Raw genomic sequence first — 21,424 nt, 5'->3', positions numbered from 1 at the left:
CTTAAGGGAATGTTAAAAGCGGCACTTCTCAAAAAGAGAGCATTATAACACTTATATACAAACACAATTTTTGCCCAAAATGCTTCTCATGTTGCAGGAAATAAACAATCATGAAAGTATTGTATTATTTAGCTACGGTGGCTTGACAGGGCTATAGGAGATAAAGTCAAAATATTGACTTTTTCAACTTTTCTAGATAAAACGTCAACATTTTGAGATAAAATGTGACATTACGAGATTTTGAGGACACTTGTTGTCTTTTGTATGTCCCTATTCAGTCACCGTACGTAGCAGACGAACTTACAGGGAATGATTGAGAAGGCCCGCTTAGCTTCCTTCAACCTGAAAAGATGGCTTTAATGATATTTCATGCTTTTAGTTAAATTTTATTTTTGGGATGCTCAATAATAATAATAAATACTTCTTATAAAGCGCCTCCCAAAAATCTCGAAGCGCTGTACAGTAAAAAGAAAGTCAACAACAGATAAACCAGGCTAAGAAACCAAAAGATGCAAACTCAAAAAGATACGAAATACAATATACAGATAAAACAGCTAAGAGGATAAGACTATAGTAACCTACAAAAATAAATCAGGCTAAAAAGCAAACTAGTAACCATATAAAAAAAAGCAAATACTGTGACAGTTAAAAACAGCTAAAAAGGTAAGTTTTCAAATCTTTCTTAAAACGGTTAAGATGAGATGCTTCACGAAGGTCCCAAGGCAAATTGTTCCAGACTTCGGGAGCTGCAGCGCTGAAACATCTGTCTCCGTAGAATCTAGTGTTGCACCTGCGAGGACGACAAAGAAGGGTTTCGGACGACGAGCGGAGACGACGTTGTGGTGAGTAGGAAGCGACGAGGTCCGTCAGATAACTCGGGGACATACCGTGAATAGCTTTGAAGGCAAGAAGGGCAACTTTGTAACGAATGCGAAGATGGCAGGGCAGCCAGTGCAGATCACGGAGGATTGGAGTAATATGGTCGTGCTTCTTGGAACGTGTGACAAGACGGGCGGCCGAGTTCTGAATGAGCTGAAGTTTGGAAAGTTCAGTGGATGGAATGCCGTACAGGAGGCTGTTGCAGTAGTCCAAGCGGGACGTAATGTGTGCGTGAACGAGTCGTTCGGTAGATTTGTGGTCGAGGTATTTGGCGAGTTGTCCGATCTTGTATAATGCGAATGAGGCTGCGGAGGCGGTGTTCTTCACATGATGTTTCATGTTGAGGTTACAATCTACGATGACTCCGAGGCTCTTAGCTTTCAATACAGTGTCAACGAATGAATCATCAACTGCAATTTTAGGTGATGTTGGGCACTTGAGGAATTTCGAAGAGATATGCAGGACCTCTGTTTTAGAGTCATTGAACATTAATTTGTTCTGTATGCTCCAGGACTTAATGTCACGTATGCAGGACTCCAGACGAGATATCAATGGGGGGGGGGGGTCGCTCCCATTGCCCACCCACCCCCTGGCTGCGTCCCTGCCTTTCGTGTGTACGAATTGAGCACGCCATTGTGTAGCCTCCACAAAGGATGCCAAATTTCAATAGCTTTCGCGACACACTGTAGCAACAATACTGTTATTAACTTGTTAACGTTAAAAGAAATATTGTTAGATTTTACATGTTTGCCATGACGGAAACATTTGAATTGGGTTGCAAGATAAGATGAAACAATTTCTAAACTCATTGCAGTTATACTAGACTACTTTTGCATCATTTAGCTACAGAAAATCTAAACAGACGGATCAAATATACAGTGATATACAGTGGCGTGTACAAGCTAGGGAAGGGGAGGGGGGGCGGTATTTCACTCACCTTTATCGTGGAAAAGCATTCAGTGAGTATATTTTACATTCAGTCGTGGAAGAAGTATACCACTCATTAGGGTCCAGGACGCCCTTTAGTATTTATGGATGAATGAATGTATGGATTTATGGATGGATGGATGGATGGATATAGCTCCCAAAGTTATGATTTAATGAAAAACAATATGTGATGATATAGATGGTAGCGATTTTTATATTCTGTAAAGCATTAAAGGAAGACGTGACTCGTGATCAAACAGATAACAAGACTAGCCGGCATGATTGAATACTTCGTGAAGGGATGGGCTATATCAAAGCATGCGAACACGTAGTACCGTACATCATTGTATACGGTTACTACAGTGTCATATGTGTTTATTTCAGCTTTGTGCAGTAATAAGGCTTACAACAGAATCTCTTTATGACATACTTAACCTTTTCTAGTGTTTGATGCCCGTAAAACACTAAAACGTTGCTAAATATTGAGTACATGTCAACAAGAGCCCTTGGGAGTCGATTCAAACTGTCAATTCATGTTGACAAAGTTTTATAACATCGATTTATAGACTCAGTGATTTTGAGTGTGTGATGACTGTATCATACATTACTTCATTCCATTTATCATGTATGGTAACTAAGTTTTCAACAAAAACTACTTTTATTGGAATCATTTGCCATTGATTTGCTTAAAAAGCTTTACGGCATACACCATATCAAGGGTATATAAAACAAAATCAATTCAGTCCTGAAAGCTTATAGCATTCTTAAATTAATAGACTGTAAGCTGTCGTTCTAAACAATGTTTTTTTCACTGCTCTGTGAACGCAAGGCTGGATTGTGGGCTCGTGATCAATTCAGATCACGTGGTAATACTCCGAAATCGAATGTATAGTCCATGAATGCCAATGTGGTATTGCAGGATTTCGATCATGCGCTTGCCACAGGATATCTACAATAGGTAGAGGTGTACACCCTGATGATGATGATGATGATGATGATGATGATGATGATGACGACGACGACGACGACGACGACGACGACGACGACGATGACGACGACGATGACGATGACGATGACGATGACGATGACGGTGACGATGACGATGATGATGATGATTTCACGGTTGGAGGTTTCACGGTTGGAGGTTTCACAGTTGGAGGTTTCACGGTTGGTGGTTCCAAAGTTGGAAGGATAAAGGTACCATTTTACCAGTAATACGGTTTTTTTTTTGGTATATCAAAATACAATATTGTTTAAGTTTTTAACAACTGTAGTTGTTTGTTAGTTTTCTTCTTTTTTCTTCTTCTTCTTTCTTCTTTGTTAAAGATGAGTCATGGAGATGCCAGGTATTATCAGATAACCGAACGCGTGTATGGAAACAAAACAATCTCTGAGGTTTGTAGTTATAACTACTTATATTTCTTGAGCATCGCTACGTCTCTTTCATCGTCCATACTGATATTCTGTAACATCATTGTCATGCAGTTTTGAACAAAGACTGTGGAACAAATATTAAAACATCGGACTTATTAGTTCAAATGCTCGAAATCTATTCCGAAGTTTTTACTTTCTATCCCAATATTACTGTTTTTATCCCGTCAGTTTGACGTTATCATCTCGATATTTTGAACGTTTATGTCGCAACAAGTTTCGACAGAGTAGTCAATTTCCAATGCCCTCTCTGAGCCGTCGTATTCAACAATAGCATTTGTAGCTAAGATACAACCTACTTCAAGAATGAAGAGGTACATTTAGACGGAAACTTAATCATGTGATTGCCTTGCTCTCTCCGTGCAAGTGTTACTACAAAATGCGGCATTTCTAGACTGAACATTGAAGAACCTAGCTGCTCCCTGTTTCTTACACGTATATGAGTTATATTTTGCCGATGTGACAGAGTATACAGTATTTCTCTCTCTGAGTATTTCAACCAGGGCGGGGGGGGGGGGTGAGGGGGGAGGACGATTTAGTCATACACTAATCTGCATTACGGGTGTATTTTGAATTTTTGTCGTACAAAAACACCAAATAGCGTAAGGTAACGGTTGTGGCATTAGTTCTTATATTCTATAGCTCCAAACACCAATGTCCTAAGTTAACAGCTACAGTATTCCGTGCATGGATACACAGTAAACTGGTAGACTGCATATTCGAACCAGGGTATAGCCATATGCAAAGTATCAGTATAGCATATCCATGAGTCAACGAAAGGACGCAATGCTGTACTGTGGTATTTCATTAGAACCTTGTTCGTTCAGAGTTCAATTTGTGACTCGTTCAATTAATGAAAAATATGTTCAGCGATTCCGTTTCTCTGCTCTCCTGTATTGCATACCAAAAAAGAGGAATTGCATTACACGAATATGGAGAGAGGGACACCAGACTGCCTAGGCGTAAGCAAAGTATCATGCAGGTGTTTTATTTACGGTTAAACCCCCTTCCCAATGTAAAACCTCCAAATCAGTTTTGTGGGTTTGTACTTTTTCGGTTTATGGAAAACTATCTGAATGGCTCTCTTTTACCCGACTGATCTAGGTTCGGGTATGACCCTTTATGGAAGGTCACGAGGTGGGAATGAAAGATGTCATAAAGGTATGGAACGCGGAAAGGGTCAACGTGAGGCACCGACCACTCAGAAATGGTCACTTGCTCAAAAACCGTCCATTTAGAGATCGCCGCTCAAATAAAGCAGCCTTTCATTTTTTAACGTGAGGCGCCATCCCCTCAAGGAGTGTCGTTGATACACAGACCGTCTACTCAACCGTTTATTCAGAAGTGGCCATGACTAAGAAATCGTCGCGACTGAGAAATCGTCGTGATTCAGAAATCGTCGTTTCAGAGATGGCCGCTTCAGAGATCGTTCACTCAGAGATGGTCGTCTCAGAAATCGTTCATTTCAGTGACAGCCTAACTCTCATATTTATATCGTGGGCGGGGCGTGAACTTTTCAATCACAGAGTCCAGGTCCGTCGCCCGTTCGCACTCGTTCATCGAAGTTTCGATTACAAATTAAAATGGATCAAAACGATGTTTTACAACTCGCGGAATTTGTGAAAATCAGTTTCAGCAACAAAAGAATGGCACATTTGCTTAAAGGCATTGGAGACTCGCCCAAACCCGTGTGCGGCCATCTGAAAAAGTTAACTTCTTTTGCTTGCAAGTGACGTTTTGTTCGTGCAAACAGTAATGAAACGTGATACCTTAATTGTTATCTTGATCTGGAACTGAGATGTCAGTAGTAGGGAGGGCCCCGGATCGCACCCGTGTCCCAACTTGTGATGTACCCCCGGTAAGATGTAGCCATTATGAATGGCACACAGTGCAATCCCAATTTGTTATCGACTGAAATTCCCTGTAACTAAGATGTAGCCATCAATGATCGCACCCATGCATTTCCAATTTGTTATCGATTGAGATTCGCTGTGACTGAGATGTAGCCATCAATGATCTCACCCGTACAATCCTGCTTTGTAACGGACCAAAATTCCCTATAACTGAGATGTAGCTATACCAAGATCGCCCACAGTTCTAGGTCATTCCCGACTATAATTGGATTTATGATGATATCTATTGATATATGTATATATGTATTGATCGCCCACAAGTGCGTTACCTATATGAGATCACATTATATTATTTTAAGCAGGTTTATTTCAAATCATATTCTTGAAGGTTTTCAGCAATGAGACAGGGAAGAAACTCGTAATTCGTGAGGTAAATTAGTATATGCCCACACTTTTGGTATATTATTAAAATATTATATTTAGATATTGAGATATTGTTTAAGACTTGTTCAATATGCTATAATATAGCTACTGATATATATATATATATATATATATATGTATAAATATATATATATATATGTGGTGGACAGAGCGGAATATATGTTGAGACTAGTTGAGACCAGAGACCTTCAGTTTAGCGATCGTCTGACGATCGCTAAACGCGTGAAACTCCGCGTTACAACTACTAGTGTTCCACTAGTCTCAACTAGTCTCAACATATATTCCGCTCTGTCCACCGGACATAGAGCACTCTGCGCCAACCAAGCAACTCTTTCTCTCTCTCTCTCCACCTCTCTCTCCACCCCCCCCCCCCCTCCACCTCTCTCTCTCTCTCTCTATATATATATATATATATTCGTTAAGTAAATGAAGGTGAAATTCTTTGTCTCCTATAACTCAGTCATCGTGTGGGGATTTTAACGTTTTAAGAACGAGCAACATTTCCTCATTATATTCCATTAACCAGCATATTATTGGAAATTAAGTGATATTCAGGTAATATTAATTGAGGGGGAGGAAGAAGGTCTAAGTGTTTAAACTGATTAAACGCAATATGCCATCCTGCTGAACAAAGCCTGCGTGAAATGTCCACGTACAGAATGGTCACTTGAATACCGGTAACGAATAAAGGGGAAAAACGACCAGAATGTTTCCTCTTTAATCCTAGTTACTTTAGTGATAATCTTAGCGTAGGCATAGGCTATTGTATTAAAACGACCAACATACTTAATTTAGGTCGCTGAATTTGTATCTGTATTTATAATGGTACTCAATAACATGGATAACGAATAAGCCTTTGCTCTTTAAGAAAATAAAAATAATGACTGGTATGTAGATGTCTTATTGTAATACCCTTTACGTTCATGATCACAACGAGACTTGCGTATATTTAGTATCCCTGGACACGCCTTATGTATAACAATTAGAGGTCGTTAGTTAATGAACTGATTGATCAAATTCAACGGCTCTTTTTAAGGCCAACAAATAATCCAGAATGAGCAGGCCTTTCTCCGTTCAACATGCAATCTGTGTCTTTGTGTCTATTTTGTATTGATTTGTTTTTACCCGTTTTCGTAAAGTGCATGTTCACTGAGAATGATATATGTCTCCACTTTGACGGTCTGGTTTTATTCACGGTTAGTAAGCTCATATATTTAGGAGGGAGAGAATAAACTTGCTTGCTTTGAAATGTTTGTCTATGGCGTTTATTTATTTATTTTTGCCCCATTTTAAGAACATATTACGGTGAACCTTATCAGTAAACCTTCCTGCGATATCTTCCATATTTTGTCTACGACTCCAATGTAAGAGATAATAAAAATGGTAATGTTCACACACATGAGAGTTCAGCGATTGCAATGGCCGTGTGTAGTAACGAACAACTTCGTTTCTGCCTGGTATCGTTGTGGGTTGTCGGTCAAATGAATCGAAATGAATCGGCATTGTGACACAAACAAGCACGCCTAGGTGTTTTGTGATGCTATATGATACAAAGCATTTGATATTTCTTTCTTCAGATCGATCGTATAGTCACTAACGTCTCTTTGACAATTTACACATCGTCGTCATCGTCCTCCTCATCATCATCGCTTTCGTATTTGTTCCTCAGACAATGACGAAAACCTTTGTCATGGCCTTATTGAGTTGGATCAAGGTCATCAAAGTTTTTACCGCATATTACACATGATCACCCTCCTCCTCCTCTTCCTCTTCCTCCTCCTCCTCCTCATCATCACCACTTTTGTCTTTGTTCTTCAGTCCATGATGTAATATCTTAGACATTGCCTTATTGAGTTCGAGCAAGTGCATCCAAGTCTCCACGGCATCATACGGGCGTTCACCATCCTCGTCATCGTTGTCGTCACCATCATCATCCTCACTACCACTACTGCCAGTACCGTCTGAAGTTTCACTCGGCTCATCCGAACTATTATGTGCATTGCTTCCCTCAGTATCCACCAGGTCATCGTCCTCTTCACTGCGGTCATCAGTCGAAACACTTTCACGATGTTTGTATTTCACGCCGACATGACGCGTATTCACATAACGCTCTTTACCATTCACACTGTCATTGTCTATAGCGTCTTCGCGGTCATTTACCATACCCGCTTTTGGATTACTAGCGTGAATGATGGATTCGTATAAGCGAAGATTGAAATGACGTTTAAATCCTTTATTGCATAGTTTACAACGAAATCTCGTGTGTGTAATTTTGTGTCATTCCACGCAATGAGAGCTAATAAATAATTAAAAAAAATTGAATGTAATCCTTTTTGAATATATCAATATGAGCACTCATTTTGTGCTCGCGTGCTCATCACACGACCATTTCTCAGTCGTGACGGTTTCTTAGTCACGACAATTTCGAATAGACGGTTCCTGAAAAGACGACGGTTGTTGTGTTTGCGCAGCGATCTCTGAGTAGACGGTCTGTGTATCAACGACACTCTCTGAGTGGATGGCGCCTCACGTTAAAAAATGGAGCGGCGATCTCTAAGTGGACGGTTTTTGAGCAAGCGACCATTTCTGAGTGGTCGGTGCCTCACGTTGACCCTTTCCGCGTTCCATACCTTTATGACATCTTTCATGCCCACCTCGTGACCTTCCATAAAGGGTCATACCCGAACCTAGATCAGTAGGGTAAAAGAAAGCCATTCAGATAGTTTTCCATAAACCGAAAAAGTACAAACCCACAAAACTGATTTGGAGGTTTTACATAGCGAAGGGGGTTTAACCGTAAATAAAACACCTGCATGATAGTTTGTTTACGCCTAGGCAGTCTGGTTTCCCTCTCTCCATATTCGTGTGACACAATTCCTCTTCTTTTGTATGCAATACAGGAGAGCAGAGAAACGGAATCGCTGAACATATTGTTCATTAATGGAACGAGTCACAAATTTAACTATGAACAAACAAGGTTCTAATGAAATACCACAGTACAGCCTTGCGTCCTTTCGTTAACTCATGGATGTGCAATGAAGATACTATGGCTATACCCTGGTTCGAATATGCAGTCTACCAGTTTACTGTGTATCCATGCACGGAATAATGTAGCTGTTAATTTGGATAAGTCCGCACTTAATATTCGGGAGCTTGTGCATGTTGAGACGACTTACAATTTAGCCCGCTAGTATTTTAATTATTAATTCGTGATTACCAGTTGTAATTTCCCCAAAACAATATAGTACGAATTATTATTTTGATGTAATAAAATACAATCAATGTCGTATGAATAAGTACCACACATGTAGAATTGTTAACATGCAATTTTATACACATTTTTATTTCATACGAATTGTTATTTATTTAAAATGATTATTGATTTGTTAATACAATTTAATTGTTTTAATGATATACTATTACATTTGTAATGAAACCTTACTTGATAACACTGAATTTACTAATTCATAATAAGGAATCATTAAGTATTTACAATGTTTTGTAAATTTGTAATAGTTAGTGGAATTCTATTTTGTAATGCCTATATTATTTCACAGTTACAATTTATTAACGACTTGAATGAGGCGGGAACAACAGCGTTCTACTGTAACAGCGCGGTGTACGTTACTGGCGGGAGCACAGCCGGTAAATAGTCCACGCCCACTTTCTCCATACGTTAATAGCCATTGTAAAGGGAGGACGAATTCTAAGTACGCGCCGCTCAGAATTGTAAACACTCCCTTATGAACAGGGAAATTCCATAACAAATAAATTAGTAATTTCAGTGTTACTAAGTAACGTTTCAATATAAATGTAATAATATATCATTAAATCAAATGATTCGTACGAACAGCTCAGTAATCATTTTAAGAAGTTACAATTCCTTATGATGATATAAATATTTGTATATAATTGCATGTTAAAAATTCTTCATGTGTGGTACTTATTAATAGGACATTAAATGTAACAAATTAATAATTCATCATTTTGAAGTAATAACTCATTTTTACCAAGTATCATGTCACTATAACATACAAGTCTTTCATAGCAGCAAAATAATATTTCGTACAAACAAATCAATCACTTTTTGGGAAAATTACAACTGGTAATCACGAATTAATAATTAAAAATACTAATGGGAATAATTGTTCGTCGACTCAACATGCAAACAACTCCCAAAGATTGAGTGCGAACCAATACTGGATGAAATGGGTCAAAACAACCTAGTATGAGGGTCAAGTCTAGCATGAGGGATTGGCCGCTGGCTGTGGAATACCAGCACCGTACTCATAGACTCATCATACTAACGTTAGTTATACTTTACTTAACTCTTTAAGCCGCGCAAACACTCCGTACGCATGTAACGTTAGGCAATTAGCATACTTTTACTACAATTATTTGTCTTGTATTGCGAAAGATTCATTTTCTTCAGAGGTCTAGAGAAGCACGCGTCCTTTTAACAGTTAATTCACTGCAATCAGTGAATGTTCGTGTGAGGTTGAAGGTGGGAGGTACACCCGGAGGAGTTGCCCATTTCTTTCCCCACTGATTATATATATCCCCAATAGGACTATGGACCCATGCCCAACCCCATTTTGCACGCCTTTAAAGTAAGCCTACGTAAAACCTCTGTTCGGAGGTTCAAACGAGCCCAACTTGAAAGTACAAAAATCTTTTCCATGATTATTTAATCCTAAGGGGAGGGGCGGTATAGAGGTGTCCTAAACTATCATAAAGTCCTAAGCTACTCCCACCTCACTCTGCAGAGAGAAGTTCCCCACGTAAATCTCCCCCTTGGGGGGGGGGGTGGCAAAAATTTGCCTTCAAATTGTCAAAGTGAATCGTCTGTTCATTGCGTGAATCAATGTTTCTTCAACATAACGCCAATTTTTTTAATCAACTATTTTCTTAAGTTTGCAACAACGGGACTATTTCAATTACAACAATTAAATATAATTCAGTGAAAGAGCATATGTACATAACTATATTTGAAAGAGTATGTTTTCACATAAGTTACACTTCTTATTTATCAGGGGAGGGGAAGACTTTGAAAGATATTTTTTGGGTGTGGGGTGGTGGGGGCACAAATGTTGTAATATCAGTACAAGGATATGTAATTCATTCACAGAACCCAATGTGTAAATCACATGTAGACGAAGAGCTGTCTAGGAGATCATATATAAGCAAACGTCAAGTGTCGTACTTATCAAATAACTGAGGAAAGTGAATGCAACAAATTGAAGTACGCAAAATAAAAGTCCACAAGCAACTATAACATTTACACTAATGGTCACAGTTTCAGTACGATGATGCACCTATTCTATAACTTGATAGATATGCATAATTAACTACCAAACTAAAGTAATTATAGACTCTGAAGGTTGTACCGCTCCAATAGAAGCTTTCGATATTATTCAATGTCAACGATGGCTAAGAGGTTACCTGTGACAGTTATCCTATTGCCCCTTCCTTTACAACTTTCCCATTCAAACTTCTCCATTTTGACAAAGAGATTTAGTTCACTTGATAATGCTTGACAAATCACATAGAAATACAATTCCTAAAAAGAAAAACGACTACGGAGTGGATGGACTAGACTGTCGTCTTTTCAGTTTTACTAATCCGTATACTTACATCATAGGACTATACACCGCCAAAACTGCCATAGGTCACGCCATGGTAAAATTTACGTCTGGGTTAAATTACTCAGTGAGAGATACTATACTGAAATCTACAAAGTTGTAACATTTGTACGATAAAGATCCGACGTCAGTTTAATTTATTTATACCCAAGGATTGCAAAGCCAACAGTAGCTTATATGAGATAACTAGGGTGTTTAAACATTTGATGCTACGTTTGTATGGCTTTGAATCTCAGCACTAGTTATATACTTAAAAGGTATTTACGATTTTTCATTTCGTGAAATCGTCATATTTAGTGTTACGGGCAAAACAGAGATTCAACAACGTTACATTCGCATGATGCAGCTGATATATCCAAAACACTAACATAAAACATAACACAAACACTAACTGCAAAAACTTTGATCGCTGAAAGAGAACACGACCTAGATTCACGAATCTACTAACTATATAGACTTTTTTAATTTATCCAAACAGAAGAGAAAAGAACCATTACCCCAACCACACGTGGATGAGAAAGATAATTCGGTGAGTACGCTATTGTTCGAGTAAGATTGATCGAACTTCTCATCCCTAAACGTAGTGTACAACTGGGATGAGATATTGTACTCTATCGAGCATTTTTGCAAAATTGGTACTGAAATAATTGCCCACCTAACATCCATCAAGTACTGAACTGATACCTGGTGGGTTGGTCTGAGTTAATTGGGATGGGCGGGGGGGGGGTTGGGGGTTACAGTATGTTGTCACATTAAAATGGGGTGTACTTTTCAAGTGGTATAAAAATGTTACTGGGTTGTGAACAAAAAAAGGGTCACGAGCTCCTAGACCGTTAAGTCGATTTACTTCAAACTAAGAGGTCTGTACATGGGGGGACGAGATGTGGTGCCCTTGTGACTTATGACGTCAAAGGTCAGAGGTCAATTATCAAAAAAAGCATATCGGCTACTATGAGCTTACGAAAATAACAATATGGCAGCAATGCTCATCCCATGCGGGACATCTTACTGTGCAAGTTTGCATCCAATTAATTAATGTAATATGACAAAGGTCACGTGATTAAAGGAGGTAAAGGTCGAACTTGGTCAAACTTGTTCACGTACCAAAATGACCAAAATGTGTATTTAACCTGTTTTAGGTTTCAAGGCAAGGATATTCCGGTAGCTATATTTGACTGCTGAACAATATAAAACTGTTCTTTTGGCTTTTATGTAAGTGCCAAGGATAAAATGGCTGAAACTGTTTGTACCTATGAGGAAGTACTGTAGTGATTGTATTGTTTTCTATCTATCCATCCATCCATCCATCCATCCATCCATCCATCCATCCATCCATCCATCCATCCATCCATCCATCCATCCATCCATCCATCCATCCATCCATCCATCCATCCATCCATCCATCCATCCATCCATCCATCCATCCATCCATCCATCCATCCATCCATCCATCCATCCATCCATCCATCCATCCATCCATCCATCCATCCATCCATCCATCCATCCATCCATCCATCCATCCATCCATCCATCCATCCATCCATCCATCCATCCATCCATCCATCCATCCATCCATCCATCCATCCATCCATCCATCCATCCATCCATCCATCCATCCATCCATCCATCCATCCATCCATCCGTCCGTACGTCCATCCATCCATTCCTCCATCCATCCATCCATCCATCCGTCCATCCGTCCATCAATCCATCCATCCATCCATCCATCCATCCATCCATCCATTCCATCCATCCGTCCATCCGTCCTTCCGTCCATCCGTCGATCCGTCGATCCGTCCGTCCGTCCGTCCGTCCATCCATCCATCCATCCATCCAACCATACATCTATCTACATTATTCTTTTTTTTTTGTCTTTCTGAAGCTAACTGATGAATCACTTCAATCCGAGCTGTGGTTCTTTGGTAAACTCAGCAGAGAGGAGGCGGAGAAAATGCTCATACACAATGGCGACTTCCTGGTTCGTTATAAAACTGATCGTCATTGGGAGTACGTCCTTTCATTTAAACACAACAATGTCAGCAATCACATGGAACTGCTGCTGAAAGAAGGAAGTGACGTAAGTTTAAAGATCCATCACAAACCGTGTAAAGAGTGCCAGGGAGTAAATTTTTAAGTGGCAGTAAAAAATAATTCAAACACACCTAAAAAACATATATTGTGGACCGGACCAGGAAAGCAGTTGTATAAATGTTGTCCATCTTTCCATATGCTCACTATATGACCTTGTTTCTTTTGATCGATATTGTTTAAAAAATTGGACAACTGAAATATAAACATCAGTCATAAAGTGAAAGCATAAACATTCATTTCAGAAAATAATGCTTTAATGACTTCAACACTGTCCACGACTCATTACATATATATCGGCTCCAGCGATTGATACATTGACTGTTGAGAGAAATTAGTATTTCATGAAATATAAACACAATTGTGGCTTCTACATTTCGGTTCACTACTATATCTAAGTGAATCCTAGACTAGGCTGACAGTTGCCTATTTCATGTAACTGTCGTGCTGACAGTTCATTCACATTGAGTGGGCCGGGGGTCCTCGTTGTTGGATTGTGCACCCATCATCTATAGCTCTTTGCTATGCAAATTAAATCATTAAAGTCATCAGACCACGTTATCGACCCGCTCTCTCGCTTTCTCCTATCATAATCCACTATGACAAGAGTAATAACATACAATGTTATAAAAAGTCAACTGGCAGTTTGGTTCTAGATTGAATCTTTATTAATATTTCAAACATTTGTTTATTGCAGAAAAGCTTTATCTATTTATATAGTTCCTATACGGTACTTTAGAATTCATGTTTACTAATAATTATTAATTGTTCTTGATTATTAATCATAAGAATATTATCTGCAACCATTCTTCATGTCTGGTGAAGTAGGGTTTATAAACGTTTACATGGATGAGTGAGCTTTGGACATAAATATCTTGCTGTGTCGCTGTCAGCTATGTTGCTTTTAATCCCGTTACAGTACAAGACACATGGGGGGAGATTTAAGTCAGTGAGAATGCTGGTACACACACATTTCGAGATGAAAAGTTCTCTGTCTCACACTGACAAAACAATGATCCTGATTACTCCGTTGTGCAGAGACGATTACGACCTTGATGAGTCGAAATTATTTCACCAATACCCAAAAGACCAACGTTCTCCGGTAGGTTTAATTAACTAAAAAAAACACAATGAGTAAATAGTGCGTGACTACGGAAGCGTAGACGGGACATGGTGATGAAAGAGAAACAAACTCGTCAAAATGACAACATTCAGAAAAATGACGTTTTGCCGAGTTTAACAACTCGTCAAAACAACAAACTTATTAAATTTGCCGAGATGCAACAAGTAAAATGAAAAAACTCTGAAAATTGACGTTTTGCCGAGATACAACAAGTGGTCAAAATGACAAAATTTTGAAAATTGACGTTTTGCCGAGATACAACAAGTCGTCAAAATGACAAAAACGCTGAAATTAACGTTTTGCGTTAATTTCAGCGTTTTGTCATTTTGACGACTTGTTGTATCTCGGCAAAACGTCAATTTTCAGAGTTTTTTCATTTTACTTGTTGCATCTCGGCAAATTTAATAAGTTTGTTGTTTTGACGAGTTGTTAAACTCTGCAAAACGTCATTTTTCTGAATGTTGTCATTTTGACGAGTTTGTCTCTCTTTCATCACCATGTCCCTTCTACGCTTTCGTAGTCACACACTATTTAGTTTGTTCAGATAGAGTGGAACGGTTTGCCTGAGAAAGTTTTACTTGCAAGTAGTGTCAATGGGTTTAAGAATGCTTTGGACAAGCACTTTAAGCATTGTAATCGGGTCTGAGTGTTTGTGTCTTCACTTTGTTTCCCTCTCCATATAGGGTCCTTGCTGGGGACTTGAGTGTCCCTCCTGATCCTTTTTTCTAATGAACAAAACATTTTAATTTTAATCGAACTGCAGTTACTGCATTCAAAACTCAAAATATGTAAGACGTTACTGAGTCTAAGCATAATGAGGGCCGTGGGTCAGCTTCCCATTTGTATGGGAGACTGGCCGTTTTCTCCTTCCTCATCATCCACCATTTGATAAAAATGCCCTATTTAAATGTAATTGCCGTTTTAGAACTGAGTTTTTTATTTATATATTTTTTATTTTGCATAGGATATAGAAAGAGAATCTCTCTCTCGGAATCAACAATCAAAAGAAATAAGAGAAAGGTAATGTTATTGGTTTTCCTGATTGTAATCCGTCAGATCTGGTATTGTAATTGGCTCAATGACACATAACTCAGTCACGGTGCTTGATTATTGCTTTTGTTATGTACTTCAGTGCCATGACAAATCACCTATGATCAACTTCTTGGAGTAAAATTAAGTCGACTTAAGAAAATTAAGTCAACTTCAAAAAACATTTACAATAAAGATAGCTGGTTTTCACTGAAAAGTAGAACATTTTCTTCTCTGTAAATTTCAAGTTGCCTGCTACCGGAGTAATTCCTTTAAATCGTTCGTTAAATATTGCAACGCCACGTCCCTGCTGGGATTGGCGAAAGACAGACTCGACAAAGAGATAGCAATGGAGGAGATATCCAAGTGCCTGTGGCACAGTGGTAAATTTATGCAAAACTCCAATAATTTACTGACAGGGTTCGTAAAATATTGTGCTTTAATTATATAGCCCTTACAGGTATCCTTGCGTCATGACAACGTTAAATGTTTACGTAATTACGAAATACCACAGCACGATGCACTACGCAGCGTCTATCGCAGCGTACTACATAGGGCCAAGCGCAGCGCTCGACGCAGCTTCAGTATAAATACCAAGTTGCAGAAACAAGGCTACAGTTAACTAATGCTGCTTATTACGGACTGACTGAACTCGAGTCATTTAAGGCAGAACTACTGATCATTCACGTTACAAAGGTACATTAAGCTTCACGCAGTTCAGAGCGCAACTCATTAATGTTAATAACCCCAAGCCTAAGTAACTTAGCGTATAGACCCCCCAGTGCAACTGTGCAATATTGCAGTCTACGGGATGTGTGACATGATTAATTCGTAGATAACATTGCAAGGTCCTACCTGTACCACGTAATATTTGTCACAGCGGGTACTACTCGTATTGCATAAGTTGGCAAGTAATATATACATTTTTGATAAGTCATATGAGAACTTTATTTCAGAATACATAACAAATATGCTCCTTATACGTCATCTGCTGTTATTTTTGTTATAGACATATTTCCCTTTTTTTTAAACTTAAAGCCAACTTACGTTACCCCTACCAACATAATGACACTAACATACTAAGCGTCAGGTACGTGGACTATTGTATAGGGGGTTAACAATTTCTGTATCAAACGCAACATATTTTAACATTTAAAGACATGATACATAATAGTATCAACATTTACTAATTTAACAGTATCAAGTACAATTTTAATTTTCCTTTGATAATTTTATTATTTCTAACATTGACTAACAGTACAGACGCTACGATTTTAGTAATATCAACCTTTCTGAGAAATGACGGTCTAACCGTCGCTGGCCGAAGGAGTTGTACCAACGGAGTCTTCGGCTTTGAGTACAACTTTCTGTATGTTGCCGTGTTGGACGAATGTAACTTTTATAGTAAATACCAGCTTTGTGATCCGAGTTATAGTCATTGCCGACTATGCAATCCGATGTCCCCCTCACAATTTTGCAAGGTTGGTAAGAGTGACTCCATAGTTTTCCCTTTTGGGAAACCAAATATGATAAAATAGCGTACCCTATGTGGTGTGCTTTCTACGTGACCCGTCAAGCGTAATCCTAAATTTCAAGGCCAAAAAGGCACTAAAACCAACTCCGATCCCCTCAGAAACTACACTCTCAGGAAAACAATAATGTCTCCAAAGACTTTACTACTTCAAAGCCCATGAGTTTCGGTCACCAGTCTTCCGGAGACCAGGAAGCTCAGCTCCTCGAACAATAGTCTAGGTGCGCGATTACTTACGTCATAGGAAACACCCCTGGATAGTAACGGGGATCTCGCGGCAAAGTATTGGACAAGTTTCAAACAATTAATACAGCATAATGAATAGCTTTTAAAAGTAAATGTACTAGGCAACTGAGTTCAGTCACAATATTATATGCTCAAGAAATATAACAAGTTAATGTTTAGCACAAACTGGTCAAATGAAAGAATTCCTGAATAGGTGTGCTTGGATAAACGATAGCTGATCACATTTGTACTTCACATAATATTAATATGTTTATGTATTATTGAAATGAACAAGCGCTTTGTTACAGTTCTGGATCTGTAAAACAGCGTAACGTTGCATTCAAGTAAAATATCCTTATCAAGATTTGGAGCTCATACGAGGACCCTGTTTCTAGTTTACTTTACAGATTGGTGTAGTAGCTTAATGCGACTACAAATATCATGCAGGAATTTTGTCGTTTGGAATTATTATAGACGTACCTAATATCATGATGAGTATGTTGTAACGCTATGACATATCCAGGAGTTTTTTATGGGGGGGGGGGGGGGAGGGGGAGCTAGGGTGGACATTAGCCATTAGCCATCTACGGGAAATGGGTAAGGGACATACAGATGATTTTAAAGGTGGTGAGTTTCTGACTGATTTAGGTAGCTGCTGCAAGAACCTGTCTGGAACGGGCAAAGGCAAGCGACTGGGTTTAGTAAAGGAGGCGGTGTGGTCCGGGATCGTTGAAGCATACTCCCGGGTGTATAGGTGATCTCACTGTATATGTAAACCACGTGCTGCACCTCCGGCAACTTTAGTTTTACTCAATACTTGGGTAAAATAATATCCCAATAGTTTACGATAAGAGATGCAAACCAGCTGGGAAAAAACACAAAATTTTTCAAATGAAGTCATGTTTCCCCATAAAATTGAGGAATATTGTACTAACTGAGTACCCATCATATCTCATAGGCTACTATGTGTTCTGTTGCGCCGATGATATGTGTATTTTCCCCGGGTGCCTTCAACCGGATCGGCTCATGAACCGAATTGAGGCCAATACATACATGTCATTGAACGTTTCCAACCCTACATAGTCCTACGCGTGTCACGAAAGTAGTTACATCTCCTTCCCAATATGTGACTCCGTAATTCCTTTCCTCTTCAAGTATGTGATCTACATATCACATCTTTAATTTCTTGTTCACGGTTTGTCAGGAACTGAGTCATCCTACCGACTAGGATGGATCGGTTGGAAACCGCGGAAAACCTTTGAGATAAGTTACACTACATAAAGTGTAGAATTACATTTTAAAAATGGAGAATTATATTAAAGTGGGCTTTCGAAATGATTCTGGTAAGAGACTTTATTTTCTATTAATTTCTTTAAGTACATCAATTCCTGACGATAGAGAAGAATCAACGGGAAAAAACAGACCATTTGTACGCAAAGCTATCAACAAATCGGATGGCAAGAAAAAGGTATTTACAGAAAATAATATTTTATTTTAAATATATATGAATGAAATATGAAATAATGTATAAGTTAAGTTAAGAAATTGATAAAGCTTTAAAGTTTGATGATGTATTATTTGCTTTATGAGACTACTAAATGTTTGACTTTCTAATTAAGAAATACAAACAAACTAAACCCTCAGTTTGGACACATAAAATTTCCATAAGGTGCATATCCCATCGCCAACACACCACCCCTGCCCTTCCCCCGTCCATTCTTGTTTTGGACTTTAGTACTATCCAAATGGGTGGCTGAAATTAAAAATGGCTGAATAGAGGTATAAATCTGTGCAGTGGGAACTTGCATTAACGTCCGGTATGTTTGATATGCAGAGTCAGGGTACCTTAAAGTGACAAGATCAGACCATGTTTATATTCTCCAAACACGCTTTATTACCATGGATTTATACATGTTGTTAATAACTATCCGTATTACAAGCATTATGTCAGTAATGGTTACATGATACCATATCACCCAATCAGATCCAATGATTAAACGACATGTGAGAATGACCTAAAGTTGGAGCCGATTCCGATTTCTGCTCTTTAACGTTTCTTTATGGTATGTCAATTTAAAAAAAAAAGTTACAGGTCGTTCTATTGTTGTATAAGTGCAACTTTCGTGAGCAATTTGGGGTCAGCACAATCAAACGTTTAGAAGATTTAGCAGAGGAATACTTTTGTACCTTTTTCGCTTTATTATTGAAATGAATGAAACTACGAAGTGCATACACTGTTGGTTCCTCGTTTTGCAATGGGCATAGTTATCACTAGTAATACTTACAACGATTCATGTATAAAGAAATTTGTGACAGTGTTTTCACTTTGAAGTGAATTTCCGGAATACGACAATATCGGGAATTTTTTCGGGGACTAACAAGGGACGGTTCGCATACACCTTTCAATAATTAGGGCTAACGACCGCTGAAGTAAGCCCAATTGGGGAAATTCATTTCTTAAATATGGAAAAACTGATTACTGCCTAGTCCAGCAGATCCGATGATGAAGCAAGCGCGAGTTCAAGACAGGCTAGGTTTATGAATCCTAAAGTCCAGGTTAGAGTCGAGGCTATTCATGTACTCTATGTCGACTTCACAATCTTGATTTCCCTCCCTCTACACGCCTGTCTCCTATGCTAATCCGCCCTCACAGGCTCACACACATCTGCAACGCAATATAGCTCTATAGTCTCTAGTACATGTCTTCAGTGAAAATAAGTCAGATTTTTAACTCAAACAGGACAGTTAAATTTGGGTAAAGCCTGCAAGATCGAGAAATGTTCACGTAGGCTGCTTATATATAGTAGATCGACTCACATCTGAATTTTGGTTTGTGTCGCAAAAACTTGTACGTTGTATGTACCATATTACATGAAATTAACTAATATGCAGGGTAATGTATTTTCTCGCCCATGCGTCTTAGAAATATGTTTTCATAATGAAAGGCTGTTATAGTTTGTAAGCAGAGACAGCACATCTCATGCTCGCTGATCGATTTTAAGGGATGATTACAGGCGTAAGTTTAGCCTTGATGTGCATATATCATCATTCTCACAAGTTTAATTGGTTAATTCTTCAACATAAAAACGCGGTAAATAATGATGCAACTGATTGACTGATAGTAAATGTTCATAAAGTCTGCAATATATCAAAAGTAATTGTGTGCCTAAAGTCATCCTGTAATTCGTTCATCCTGTAATTCGCTTAAAGTCATTCTGTAACTCGGAACGGGACAATATTTGGTGAAGGAGAAGAAACAACTTATTGTGTGATTATACGAAAGTTAAAATGCATCAGGCTATGTCACATCTTGCAAAGTCCTTTCTTATCACCGTTCCAAATTCATAATTGAATAACTATATATGTGTTTTCTGAAGTAAAAAGTAAAGTAAACAATGAATTAGCAAGAACTTTTCAAAAAAGAATTATTACAAGCTTCTGGCTAGGTAACAATTTGAAAATGTGAAAATATGTTCTTTACACAGACAACTTCTAACTTACATGGATAGGGTTCAGGCCCATCAACAAATACAAGGAAACTCAGAACCAGTTTTGTTCAATCTATGTGTCTTTTCTTCAAACGAGAACTTTACGTTATTGATGTTTGAGCCCCAGCAATCAATATTCCTTACTTCATTCCATTTCAGAACTATGATAGATATCTTTTTCAAGCTACTTCTACTAGTACCGATAGGGATCAGGGCCCTGACACATTACAGGGAGACTCAGAACCAGTTGAGTGAATTTATTTGTCTTCTGTTCAAATAAATATTTTAAATTAATGGTGTTTAAGTCCCCGCAATCCGTGTTCCTTACTTCATTCCATACATGGATAGTGTTCAGGCCCATCAACAAATACAAGGAAACTCAAAATCAGTTTTTTTCAATCTTTGTGTCTTTTCTTCAAATGAGAACTTTACGTTATTGATGTTTGAGCCCCAGCAATCAATATTCATCACTTCATTCCATTTCAGAACTATGATAGATGTCCTTTTCAGGCTACCTCTACTAACACCGAGAGGGATCAGGAATATTTCGAATATATGGTTCGAATATGTATGTTCCTCCCGATCGTGCATTGTGTAGCTTCAATCACTAGGAATTGAAGAGAAACAGTTCTGCAACGTTACCATTTGCAATTACTGCATTCGAAATTTCAAAATGTGTATGACGTCACTGAAGCCTAAATCATAATAAGGGCCACGGGGTCAGCTTTCTTATTATATGAGAGCCTGGGGCGTTTCCTCCTTCC

At 38.6% G+C, this 21,424-nt stretch overlaps 1 protein-coding gene across 1 annotated transcript in view; it reads left to right on the top strand.

Moving 5' to 3' along the window:
- Positions 1-21,424, top strand: part of LOC139979028 (uncharacterized) — a 42,519-nt gene that overhangs the window by 2,902 nt on the left and 18,193 nt on the right. Inside the window, exons 3-9 of the mRNA XM_071989664.1 lie at positions 3,133-3,201; positions 11,655-11,705; positions 13,059-13,253; positions 14,184-14,366; positions 15,352-15,407; positions 18,550-18,640; positions 20,820-20,906. Of these exons, the coding sequence (XP_071845765.1) occupies positions 3,133-3,201; positions 11,655-11,705; positions 13,059-13,253; positions 14,184-14,366; positions 15,352-15,407; positions 18,550-18,640; positions 20,820-20,906 (732 nt within the window). The remainder of the gene's footprint in view (positions 1-3,132; positions 3,202-11,654; positions 11,706-13,058; positions 13,254-14,183; positions 14,367-15,351; positions 15,408-18,549; positions 18,641-20,819; positions 20,907-21,424) is intronic.

The sequence above is a fragment of the Apostichopus japonicus genome, chromosome 13 (genome assembly GCF_037975245.1).
Source record: "Apostichopus japonicus isolate 1M-3 chromosome 13, ASM3797524v1, whole genome shotgun sequence".
In the NCBI taxonomy this organism is placed as follows: domain Eukaryota; kingdom Metazoa; phylum Echinodermata; class Holothuroidea; order Aspidochirotida; family Stichopodidae; genus Apostichopus; species Apostichopus japonicus.
Note: the sequence above shows the minus strand (reverse complement) of the source record. Positions and strands in the feature narration are given on the sequence as shown.